The sequence below is a fragment of the Callospermophilus lateralis genome, chromosome 11 (assembly GCF_048772815.1).
Source record: "Callospermophilus lateralis isolate mCalLat2 chromosome 11, mCalLat2.hap1, whole genome shotgun sequence".
Lineage (NCBI taxonomy): Eukaryota > Metazoa > Chordata > Mammalia > Rodentia > Sciuridae > Callospermophilus > Callospermophilus lateralis.
Window position 1 is genome coordinate 62,966,887 of NC_135315.1, and position 12,294 is coordinate 62,979,180.

Consider the following 12,294-nt stretch of genomic DNA (forward strand, 5'->3'; position numbering starts at 1 on the left):
GTCTAGGGTGGGGTGCAGGGTGGAGGGGCATTGTCCCTTCTTCATTCTCCCGTCCCTATGGCTCTTGTACTTTGGGAATGGGCGCCCAGTGCTGGCCTGGCCGGACATCCACTCCCTGCCATGGTAACAGCAGCTTCCAGCTCCTCGGAAACCTGGGAGCTGAGGGGAAAACCAGCAGGAGGAGGCTGGGGCAGGGGCAGAGGGAGGCTGGCAGCTGCCCGTCCATACAGGGAGCTCCTCCCACATGCAGGCTCTACCTAACGTGGTCCTTCCTCCCTCTTCAGCACCTGGCCAGATGCAGACTCTGGGCCTCAGCCTTCTGCAGGGCCCGGTGGCAGTCCATGGGGTCCTGCCAGCTTGCCTGGCATCCCTGTGCAGAGTGCCCCATCCACCTTGGCCTTGTCCCCAAGAGCCAGCCCCAAAGTCTGTGCGACTATTGTGGGTTCAGGATTAGCTAGGCCCAAAGGGATCAGGTGGCACTGAGTCCTGCTTTCCTGGCTGCCTGGGCAGGGCCTTGTTGGGACAGCGGGAATGGGCAGCACTGCCCTTGGTTCTGTGCTTCCTGCCCAGGCAGACGCTGCAGGGAGCCGCCCAGAAGAGCAGAGAGGGAACCCTGGGAGAGGGGAGCCACGCACCTGGGTCTGCAGGTGCAGGCAGGAGAAGACAAGGCCTTAGGACAGAGGAATGGGGGCTGACAGGGCAGCAGGACACCGCTGCGTAGGGGCACAGCCAGGGCAGGACTGGAGGTCAGGTGGAGGACCCGGTCATGCATGAGGCTAAGTGAGGCTTCATTCTGAGGGAGCTGGGAGCAGGGAAGGGGACCCATATGGAAGAGCAGGGACTGGTGGGACTGAGACTGGAGGTCGGGAACCTTGGGTCAGGAAGTGGTCCTCGCAGTGCTGGGGGCAAGAAGACCAGCCTGGGGCTACTGGAGGACGGGGTGCAGCACTATTCAGAGGTCAGCACCCTGCAGCGGTTGAGGCTCGGGTGGGTATGGACACGATGGCTGCAGACCGAGGGCTGGTGGAGTCCTGGGAGGAGGAAGGACACCCTGAGGCTGCCGTGGGTGGACAGTTAGAAGAGCCAGGCAGAGTGCTGGGTGGCTGCAGCTTTGGGACGGACCTCCCCAGAAGATGTGGCCTAGAAATGCTAGAGGGACCCAATAGGCGCTGGATGTGGGCCAAGGCGGTCACTTCCTCAGGAAGGAGCCCGAAGAGCCTCTCCCCGCCACCTGCCTCCAGGCCCCACTGCCCCACTTCCCACTTCCTGGGAAGAATGAGGCTCCCAGCAGTCTTCTGGTGGCTCCTCAGGCCCCCTGCACTCTTTGTCCCCAACAATGGGCTGCGCTGTGCCTCCCAGGCCCCTCCTCCCGGTGGCTTCCCCTTGTCATGCTGCTGCCCTACTTTCTGGCGGAGATGAAGCTCTGTCCCCCCCAGACTGGCAGGAAACAAAGGCAGGATGCCTGCGAGAGGAGGCGGGGAGGGCGCGGGGCGCAGTGCGGAGCCTGTGATGCTGTCGTGCCTGTGATCCCTCGGTCACTTCTTCCTGCCCAGAGCAGTCCTGCAAGAAGCCTGAGGTGGCCTGGGTCTTCCCCTGAGGGAGAGCAGTTGGCCAGGGTTGGGGGGGAGGGGTGAGCTATGAAAAGAAATGCCCAAGGCTTAATACCAAGAGCAGGGAAAGGCATGTTCCCAAGAGGGGACAGCACTTGCAAAGTCACAGAGGCAGGAAGAAGGGCAAGGCCAGTATGGGGGAGCTTGGAGATAGAGGGCTGAGCAGGTACTGATGTGGGTGGGGCTCAGCATCCCAGACCCTGGGGACTCGCACCCTCCAAAGCATCTGCGGCTTGTGGGGGGCCCTCTGATGGCTGTGGGTGTTGAACCTGTCCCTCTGCCGGCAGGGCCCTGTCTTACCTTCCTCAGGAATGGTAAGTCCAGGGGACGTAAATGGCCCGGTGACCCTCCCCTCCTGCCCTGCCCATCCACAGGTGACTACTTTGGGATCCTCAAGGAGGCAAGAGTGACCACATTCCCCTTCAACATCGTGGACAACCCCATGTACTGGGGGAGCACGGCCAACTACCTGGGCTGGGCCGTCCTGTGAGTACCAGCCTGTGCCCCACCTGCTGGCCCCGGAGGGGGAGGTCCTCAGGGAGCCAAGGGCATCTGGGTTCTGATTGCTTAGGAGTTTCTTATCTGTGGCAACAGGAACAGCCTCCCTGAACAGGGTTTGGTGAGCTTCCTTTTAAAGGGCCAGGGAGTTCAGGGCCACAGGCAGGGCATAGCCACTCAGCTGTGCCCTGAAGCACAAGTGCGTGCAGAGACACAGGGAACAGTGTGGTGTGGGCCATGCAGCTTCATGTGTGGACACTGAAGAGTCATTTTCATGTGTCATGAAATATTTGGATTCTTTCACCTGTTTGAAAATGTAAAAAAAGTGTCCTCTGTCTTGGGGCTGCTGTTTGCTGAGTTAGGGCTGAGAAATCCCCAAGCAATGTGCTGGTCCCACATGCCAGAGGGGCCACGTGAGCTGCCCAGGGGCCCAGAGCCAGCCCTGGCTGAGCGAAACCCCTATGTCCTCCAGGGCGCCCCTGACAGGGGAGCTGGTCGGAACCTGTGCGGTCAGATGCCCTCCTCCCACAGAGAGCCACCTTGTGCCAGTGCAAGTGGGCCCAGGACCTCGGTCTGCCCTGGTCAGTGTGGGCACCGACAAGACCTGTGGTGAAGGAGGCTGGACTGTGGGCCCTCTGCCTGCTTCTGCAAACCGTGCCCTCCCCGCTCCTGCCTGGCAGCTCAGATCAGTCCATTTTCTTCCGTTTTTGGAGAGTTTTTTGTAGGAAGCATCTTTGCTGCTTTTATTTAACATTTGAAAATTACTTGTCTAGAATGTTGTCGGTGTTCTCAGAAACCAGAAGGACCCCAAAAGATTAGATCTCACAGAGTGGATGTCAGGAGCTAGATGTTCCCTCCTGAGTTCACAGCCGCTAGGGTCAGTGACGAGAAGCTAGAAGGGGCTTGCGGGTCTGGCTGGGAGCCACCCTGCCCCTACCCACACCCAGACCACATGGTCCCCAGCCCTATAAGCTCACCTGAGGACCGTCCCTCCCACTTGCCTTCAGCACAGCCCCTCTTGCCTGGTCCCGGGCAGTGGACTTTGATAAGGGGCAGATGTGCCTATCTCCAGACTCACTCAGCACACAGAGGATCCAAGGACCCTGAGGGACAGCTCAGAGTGAGACAGGCCCTCTTCCCTGGGTTCTGCTGGCAGCCTCCTGATTGCCTGACACACTGACAAGGGCCAGCGCGTGTGCGCACACACACACACACACACACTGCTGCTCCTGCCCAGTTCCCCACTCCACCCCTGGTCAGGCCTTCCAAACCCACCTTAAGGTGCTCCCTATGCTAGGGAAACCTCCTGGCCCGTGGGGGCCCTCTGTTCTCCAAACCCCCTGTGCTGGAATTAGCAATCAGTGGCCCTTCTCTCCAAGGGAAGCACCCATACACACGTCCCCAGCTGTCTGGTGCCCAGAGTCAAAGTCACCCTGGAACACGACACCTGAGAGCTGCCTCCAAGGACGTTAGCCACACAGCGTTGAGGAGAGGCAAGGGCTCATTAGAGACAAGCCATTAGCCAGCTGCCAGACGATGGCTCAGCAGGGCTGCTTCCAGGACGCCCACAGCCCATCCATCCACCAGGGCCCCATGGCTGAGCACCCAGGCATGGCACCTGGTGGACCAGGATGAGGGGTTCCTGAGGGACGTGAGGCTGGACATGGTGTAGAGCCCCTGTTCTCTCCAGGACGCCATCTCAGCAACCCTCCAGCAGGGGCTGGGTTCCTCTGGGCCCTGTGTGTCCTGTCTGCAGAGCAGGACGGTCTCCATATTAGGGTGTCAGGAGGCCAAGCTGGACCTAGGTGACCTCAGATGGGAAAGTTTGGTGTTGATGAGGAGAAGAAGAAGGGGTTTAAGAGTACATATCTTTCTCCCTCTGGGCTAACGGGACTGTCCCACCCCCCAAATCCCACCATACCCTTCTCCACTTCACCCATAGGCCCTGGGGTCATCTCTGCCCTGGGGACAGTGGGGGCGTGTTTTGTGGTGCTGGCTGAGGTCTGAGAAGGGGTGGCATCCTGCTCACACTGCAGGTCTGGGGTGCAGAGTTGGGGTGTCCCACCTGCCTCTGTGCTGGGTGGAGTGGCTGCTGGGGGGCCTTCTCTCCGGGGTCTTGACTTGTGGCTGGGGAAGGCTTTTAAAGGGCTTTCCAAGTCCCTCCCTGGGGCCACTCCAGTGACTCCTTTGGAATCATGGAAGGAAGTGAAGATGGATCAGTCCAGCCCCTCCCACAACAGGTGGGGAAACAGACTGAGGGCAGGCCCGGCCCTGGCCACAGAGCTACAGGAGGGAACTGTGCACCCTCCTGTGGTGGCCTGCAGTCAGCTGGTGGGCAGGGGAGAGCTTTCCTATGGGCTGAGCCCCAAACAGGTGACTCATGTGAATGAGCCTGGGCCTGTCCTCAGGCAAGGAGACTTGGCCAAGGCAGGTCTACCTGGGGTCATACCAGCCAGCTGGACCTTCTCTCCAGTCAATCACGGCCTGTAGGACCCTGTGAGACGGGGACCATGGCCAAGGACCAGGTTTCTCCCTGAGCCTAGCAGGAGACAGTGGCTCTTCAGCCGGGAGGAACAGGGGACCATCACAGGGCTCCCTGTGGCCCTCTCACAGTGCAAGAGCGGCCGAAAGCCACCCTGCTAGGATGAGGAGGGCTAAACTCCAGCCCCCGGGCCTTCCACCATCCCAAGTTCCAAGTCTGTACCCCAAAAACGTCCTCTGTGAGTGGTGGGGCAGAGGAGGCGAAGAGTCCTACTTTAGAGCCCTGCTGACCTCTGGGGACCTGGTTCTCTGGGAAGACACAAGCTGAGATGAGAGAGTTCAGCTCAGGGACCCGCTGCTCACAGGAGCTGCCAGGCCACCTCCACCCCTGGTCACTGGGGCTCCCAGGGAGCTTTGTCCTGAGCAGTAAGGCACCAGTCCTGGGGATACCACAAGCTTGGGGCCACCAGAGGTGCACCCTGGGCCGACCAGCCTGCTCCTGCCAGCCTCCCCATCCCCCGGGATGCCTGGTGCCTGCTGAGAGGCTCTGCTCGTTCTAGAAGACCGTAGTGGGGCAGGGAGGGAAGCCCCAAGTGGGCAGACTCCATGTCTACCCCGAAAACGCCTCTGGTGTCAATCTCCATGTGGCAGTGAGCCCACTCTAGGGACAGTGGCAGAGGTGGGGGCTGAGCTGTGGGGTCAGGCAGACTTCTCATTCCATGTCGTGCAAGGCCGGGGTTCTGTCCTCCTCAGTGCCCACAGAGAGGATACCACTGGACCCTGGGCCCAGCACTGGAGCCTGGGCTCAGACCTTATTGTATCTGCATCTGCTCTGTCTCCTCCCAGAGCTCCCAAATGGACAGACTTGTGAGGTCCGGGTGGATGCCAGGGAGTGGGAGCGGGTGCAGGGACCTCTGCTTTGGGGCTGCCCCCGCCCAGGGAGCCCGGGCTGGCTGGCTGGAGGGCAGCGAAGGAGAGCCTGAGCCTGGCTAGTGTTGCCCGCTGCCTCCTCCTGCCCCACCAGCAAGCCCTCATCTCTCTCCCGCTGATCTGGACGCAGCAGCCCGGCCCCTGCGGGAGCTGGTGGGATCAGAGGTAACTGTAGAAATAGCTTGGGGGACAGCTTGACAGCAGCTATTTCTGGAAACCTGAGGCAGATGCTCAGAGGCTCCTCAATGCCGTCACTAACAAGCTGCCAGCGCTCGCCGGCACAGCAAGGTCAGAGGCTGGTCACCAGCAGAGAGCCTGTGACAGATGCTCTGGCCAGGCCTGGGCCCACTGCACGCATTGCCTGGGGCTTCACATCCTCCAGGCCAGGGTGGGGGGCTTCAGCTGGGCCTGCGTGGGCAAGGCTGCGTACCCACCACCCAGGCGGCCTGGCCAGGGCTCGGGTGGGGAGGAAGTGGAGCCTCCTCCCCCATAGCCAGAGTGTTCAGGGCCGTGGCCGTCGGGGCTGCACCTGTGGGCAGGGCCTGGGGCTCAGGTGGCCGGAACTGCCCACGGGCTGTGTGTTCTGGAGGGCCCAGACTAGCTTTCTTTTCTTTTCTTTTTTTCCCCCAATGTTTTGGAGGGTGTTTTATTTTATTTATTTATTGAGAGAGAAGTAAATTTTCTTTTATTTTGGTACTGAGCCAACATTTTAAAGAAGACTCAGAGCATATTAATGGTCAATTGCATTGTATTAATGTAGCACCAAACCTTTCTGGAAAATTCTTCTTTCCTAACAACATTGTCCCTGGTCGGCAGGGGGAGCATTTTCTTCCCCAGAAGAGTCCTCCTGGGCACAAGAGAGCAGGCTCCCCCGTGTCCTGAGCTCCAGCCTGGCCTGAGACAAAGAAGGGGTGCAGGCTCCGCCCCAAGAGGACCCAGCCATCCAGGACAGGCCGATGGAGAGACGGTCAGGACTTAGGACCCTGAGGATGGGGCACTGGGAAGTCCAGCTCAGGAAGCTGGGCTCAGGAATAGCTCAGCTCGTTTGTCCCCAGTGGTCCCAGTGTCAGCCCGAGCACCTGCTGTGGTAGCAGGACCCCACTGACCATGCATCTGTCCCCACAGACACGCCAGTCCCACAGGCCTGCTGCTGACGGTGATGGTGGCCCTCGTCTACATGGTGGCCATCCTGTATGAGGAGTGAGTAGGGGCCGGCAGGGCAGGGGTCAGTGTGATCGGCCTTTCCCTGTGGCCAGGCAAGCTCTGCAGCTTCTGCCCACTGGGCCACGCCAGTCACAGGTTGGGAAGCTCAGAGGGGACATGTCTAGGGCCTGTGAGACCCAGGCACATGGGCAAGTGGCCCTGGCCCCATGTGGCTTCTCCCACACTCTGAAGGCTCCCAGCAGCTCTAGGGGACAGTAAGGACCGGGTCCTGGTTGGCACTGGGGGCAGGGCAGTCCGAGCTCTGCTGGGGCAGGATGGGGCAGGGCTGTGGTGCCTGGCACGGGGTCCTCGCCGACTGAAGCCCTCCCTGCTCCACAGGCCGTTCACCGCGGAGATCTACCGGCAGAAGGCCTCCAGGTCTCACCGGAGGAGCTGACGGGTCCCCAGCAGCTCTGCCAAGGGCCTGCCCACTGCGAGGATGCAGCCCGCTCTGGGAGAGTGGTGCTGGGCCACTGCTCCTGCTGTGCCCTGGGTGGGCTGCTCCAGTGCCTTGGAAACCACTGCCTCGGGGGCCCTGGACATGCTGCCGTGTGGCCATTGAGCCCCCTGCCCCTCCGTCCCCACTGTGCCCACACTCACCAATAAAGACCCCCTGACCCCGGCACCCCCTCCAGGTCTCTTTCCACCTCATCCTCGTCCTCATGGGGAAGGAGCAGGCTCCGGGCTCCTGGAGGGTGGGGCAGGGCCTGGATATCCCTTGAGGTTCCCGGCCAGGCAGGCCCTTCCTCTGGATCGTCCCAGTGCTGAGGTGGCACCGCTGTCCAGGCCTCACAGGAAACTGCGGCCACATCCTCCCCCTAGGCACCTTCCCCGACCCCAGCACTCCCAGGACACTCCTCGCTGTCCCTTTCCTCTGGTGGGTCCAGCCGGAGTCTGCAGACGTGAGGGTGGTGCTGTGTGGGCGTGCCCCTGGCCACCCCAGTCTAGTTGGGGAGAAGACGCTGTCATCCCCCAGAGTTGCCACCTAGCCACTGGACACGCAGTGTCCACAGGGGGTGCCCACACGAGCTGCCAACCAAACGGGTGACGGGCAGGCCCTGTAAGGGTGGGGCATGTGCCAGGTGGGGCTCAGGTGACCCTGAGTGTGGGGTCAGGAGTGGCTGCAAGGACTACAGAGGTGGCCACAGGGGAACCCTCCTCCTCCACCCCTCCTGGCACCAGCGTGGCCACTCCCTGTGCTACAGCTGGCCCCCTGGACATCAGGCCCCAGATTCAGCGGGTGACCATCCCAGAGTGCCAGAGACCCTCAGCCCTTCGGCATGAAACCAACATCCGTTCCTCTGCAGGGTCTCTGTTGGCCCCCGTGAGGACCCCAGAAGGGCTTGTGGGATCAGGGCCCTGAGGGGGCCTGTGCGTGTTCATCCCCACCCTCCATCTGTGACCTCAGGCCCTCCTTCAGCCCCTGGACTCGGTCAGGCTCAGGGACTACACGGGACAGGGTCTGAGGGCTGTCCTTTCCTAACATCCCCAGTTACTGTCGTCCAGGCCCCAAGGTCATGGCTTGGTTGGGTACTTAGAAAGGGCCAGGGACCCAAGATCTCACCGTGCACACAGGGCCGCAGTGGACACCCTCCAGGGAAGCCTGGGCCTCCTCCCCAGGGTCAGGGTGGGTACAGGGCCTCCCCTTGGCAGGAGTCCGGGGCCAGGGCCCAGCCTGCTGCAGCCCTTCCCTTCCACAGAGTCCCTCAGCTCCCAGGTCACCTCCACACCCGCCCTTGTACTCCCCCCGCCTGGAACGACCCTCCCCTTGCACACACCCATCCAGTAATATGAGCTTCTCTACGAACCAGGCACTGGACTCGGCAAGGGACAGTTTTTAGGCCCTGCCCTGCGGGGCACGCTTCCCCTGGGGACAGTCATTGGAGCACATTTATGTCATTGCTGCCACATCCTCAGTCTCAGGGGAGCCCTCTTGCAGGTGAGGTGAGGGGAAGTTGGGCGAGGGGCCGGGAGCTTCCCAGCCCTGGGAACAGTGTGTGCCAAGGCCCCAAAGCCGGCGGGGGTGGGGGGGGGGCTCGGGTTCTGCAGCCACGCAGGGGGGTTTGACTGAGTAGCAGGTGACAGGGTCCCTCTGGCTGCTGGGTGGGAGCAGGTCTAAAGTGAAGACACCCACAGGGCAAGGAGGGGTCCATCCATGGCCGACCCTAGCCTCCTGATGGAGACAGGATTCCTGTCCATACGGGCAGCTCACCTGTTCAGCGAGGGCTATTCCATGGCTTTTAGTTTTCACACAGGGTTGTGCCACCCTGGCCACGTCACTGTGAGACACTTCATCACTCCAAGAAGAAGCCCCTGTGCCCTTCGCTGTCAGCCCAGGGGGCTCTCCTGCATCAGTGAAGCACCCATGTGCTTTCTCTCTCTGGATGTGCTTCTTTTGGACGTTTCATACAAATGAATCACAAGATTTGTCCTTTTGTGTCTGACTTTGAAGTCTGTCTGTGTTGTCTCATGTGTCATTATTTGTCTTTGTGTGTGGTTTTTTAAAATTGCTAAATCTGAATACCACAGACTAATTTATAAAGAATGAAGATTTATGTGGCTCAGGCTGGGAAGCTCAATATTGGATGATGTACTAGCCAGCTTTCCATCACTATAACAGAATACACAAGATAATCAACTTATAAAAAGAAAAGGTTGATTTTGGCTCACAGTTTTGGAGGTTCTAGTCCATGAACCTAATTGGATTAAATTTCTGCCCTCAATACCCCCCAATACGGATTAAATTTCAGCAAGTCTTTGGTGTGGCATTCTAACCGTACCGATACCTCTTTCCTTTTAAATTTCTGAACATATTTCATTCTGTGGACAGACATTTTGTCTATCCATACGTGGGTTGACAGACACTTGGGCTGTACGCACCTGTGAGCCACATAAATAACACTGAACATTAGTGTCCAGCTTTCATACGGATGCATGTTTTCGTTTCTCCTGGGTTTATACCTAGGGATGGAATTTCTGGATGATACAGTAACTCTGACAATTTGATTAACTTCTAGACTGTTTCTCATAGTGTCTGAGTCACTTTACATTTCCATCTCAGTGGGAATTTTTTATTGGTGCATAATGATGGGATTTGTTGTTACGTATTCAGACACGCACACAAGATAACAAAATAATTTGGCAAATATCACTCCCCAGCACTTCCTCCCTCTGTCAGTGATAATTTCTGTAAAAGGATGGATGGAAACTGAGCCTTCAACCTCTCCTATCACGAGAGGTTTCATTGGGACTAACTTTGTGCTTGGCACAATCAGTGGGGTTGTGTTAATCAGCTCTCCGTCACTGTAGCAAAGTACCTGAGGTAATCATTCTGAAAGAAGAAAAGGTTTGTTTTGATTCATGATCTCACTTGTCTGTACTACGGGGTGGCCCCGTGTATCATGGCAGGAGCACGTGAAGAGGAGACCAGGGCTCCAAAGACACATTCCCAGGGACCCAACCTCCACCAGGACCCACCTCCTAAAGGTCCAACTACCTCCTAATAGCACCTTGGGCTGGATGGAGACCGAGCCTTCAACACATGGATCTTTGAGGGACATTCTAGGTCCAGGAGTAATGAGGGACGCTCCAAGGAACATGTGGCTGACGTGTGGATGGATGGATGTCCTGTGATGGGCAGAGCCAGCTTAGCCGGGAGCGGGGTTGTCTGGTGGGAGCACAAGACGTGACGGAGTCACACAGCTCCCCGGGTCGGCGGGCTCTCTTCAAGCCATTGACGTCAGAGTTCTGCATTGGACTGTTAAGTCATGTCAAGTGGAACCCTGCAGAATTGCCCGCATTAGGCCATTTCTAATAGATAGTATTATGATATGATTCAAACTAATACTTCAGAAACTGCGAGAGAAAATTGGACTGATTGAATAGTAACTGACCAAGAAAGAAGAAAAAAATGATCAGACAGCAGAATATATTACACCACAAACCTAAGAAGTGACATGATAGTGGAGGTGTTGTTGTAGCCATGCTGCTCAGGTTGGGCCTCCCTGAGGAGGTGACCTTCGACCTAACACCTAAAAGCAAGAGGCAGCAAACTGAAGGGAGAGCTCTCCAGGCATCTGGAAAGGGCGAGTGCAAAGGCCCTGAGGTGAGAATTGCTTTGGGGTGCCCCAAAGCAACAGCTCCGAGCTATTAAGGGGTGTCAACCATTGTGCACCTAGTCCCTTGGGGGGAGAAGCCAGGGTTTGGGGCCCCTGAGGCACTAACAGATCAGGCTGTGTGGCCAACACTTCCTGCCTGGAGGGCCATCTCTTCACCCCCATGGCCACCCCCCACACACACATTTTGGTGGTATGCTAACAGTTCCCCTTCCATTCAGGGCAGGAAAATTGCTGTACTGCAAGTAAGTGACTTTGACAGATGGGTTCCCTGGAGTGTGGCACCAGGGGCCTTGCCTTTCCTGTCCCTCTCTGGTTCTCTCTGAAAGGGTTTGGGAGAGATGGTCCTTTTTTAAAAAAAGAAAAGGAGCCGTCTGTGCCCACCTGCTTATGGGGAGAGGAGTGTCCCTGTGCAGGGCCGGCCACAGGGGCTCTGGGGCACTCAGAATGGGAGAGGCCTGGGGAATTCACTTATCTGGGGGAAGGAGCCCTCCATAACCCAGCATCATGGGGGGTGGGGTGCTGGGTCCAAAGCCACCAAGAGTCACACGATTGCTCAGTACCCACCACGGTCACTTTCCAGTTAGAAGGGACTGGGGGGCTTGCCCTCAGGCCCAGCCTTGTCCCAGACAGGGAAGGGAGGGAGGCTCTAGATCTAGGTTGGGCCCTGCTTCCTGGGTCTCCGTGGTGACAGCTGGGTCAGATCCTTGGTCCTGCCACTCTTGGACCCTCTGCTGTTACCAAATGGACACTCCTCGTCCTGGAGACTCGGGGAAAATGGCGACACAGGTCCACCTTTACTCCAAACCCTGGCCAGTCATCCTGAGTCAGGGCCCAGCAGAGGATACAGGGGAGAGGACAAGCCCCTTTTTGCAGTGAACGTCCTGCAGCTTGGCACGGTCATGGCTCCTTCTCACAAGCTCGGGAGGACACACTCACTCCAGATGGGGAGAGGGGGAGGGAAGGGGAAGCACCAACGGGGACAAGAACTAAGAATCATGGTGGGGAACTGCCCTAGCTGGCCAGTCAGCGACCTCCTCCATAAAGGGCACCAGGCATCAGACCCAGGCCAGGGGCTGTTGACGTTTCTTAGATCTGGCTAACGAGTCCGTGGGTGGGTGTCCACTTTGTGGTGTCTGCTCGAAACATCTGACCTCAAAAGTGAGACCTGGGAGAGAAGCCAGAGGATTCTCTGAGGGTGGGTACCCTGCTGGGCTGAGAACTGAGCTGGACATTGGTAGTAGCCCCGGAGCTGGAGCCATTGAGGAGGAACAGAGACGGGCAGGGCGACAGGCCTCTGCGCTGGTGGGTGTAAGCCCGCCATAGTTAGTTAGTAGCTTTGGGACTCCTGCATCTCACTTCCCTGGGCCTCCATCATGTGTAAAATGGAGAGATTAATCGTCCTACCACTCAAGGCTGCTTGGAGGAAGGGCAGCATCATTTAGAACAGGGCTGGA

The 12,294-nt window shown here is 58.4% G+C and overlaps 1 protein-coding gene across 2 annotated transcripts in view; it reads left to right on the forward strand.

Moving 5' to 3' along the window:
* Positions 1-7,344, forward strand: part of Pemt (phosphatidylethanolamine N-methyltransferase) — a 77,798-nt gene extending 70,454 nt beyond the window's left edge. For both annotated transcript variants that reach the window (XM_076870439.1, XM_076870441.1), the window contains exons 5-7: positions 1,985-2,096; positions 6,645-6,719; positions 7,062-7,344. In XM_076870439.1, the coding sequence (XP_076726554.1) occupies positions 1,985-2,096; positions 6,645-6,719; positions 7,062-7,119 (245 nt within the window). In that variant the 3' untranslated portion in view covers positions 7,120-7,344. The remainder of the gene's footprint in view (positions 1-1,984; positions 2,097-6,644; positions 6,720-7,061) is intronic.
* The last annotated feature ends 4,950 nt before the right edge of the window (positions 7,345-12,294 follow it).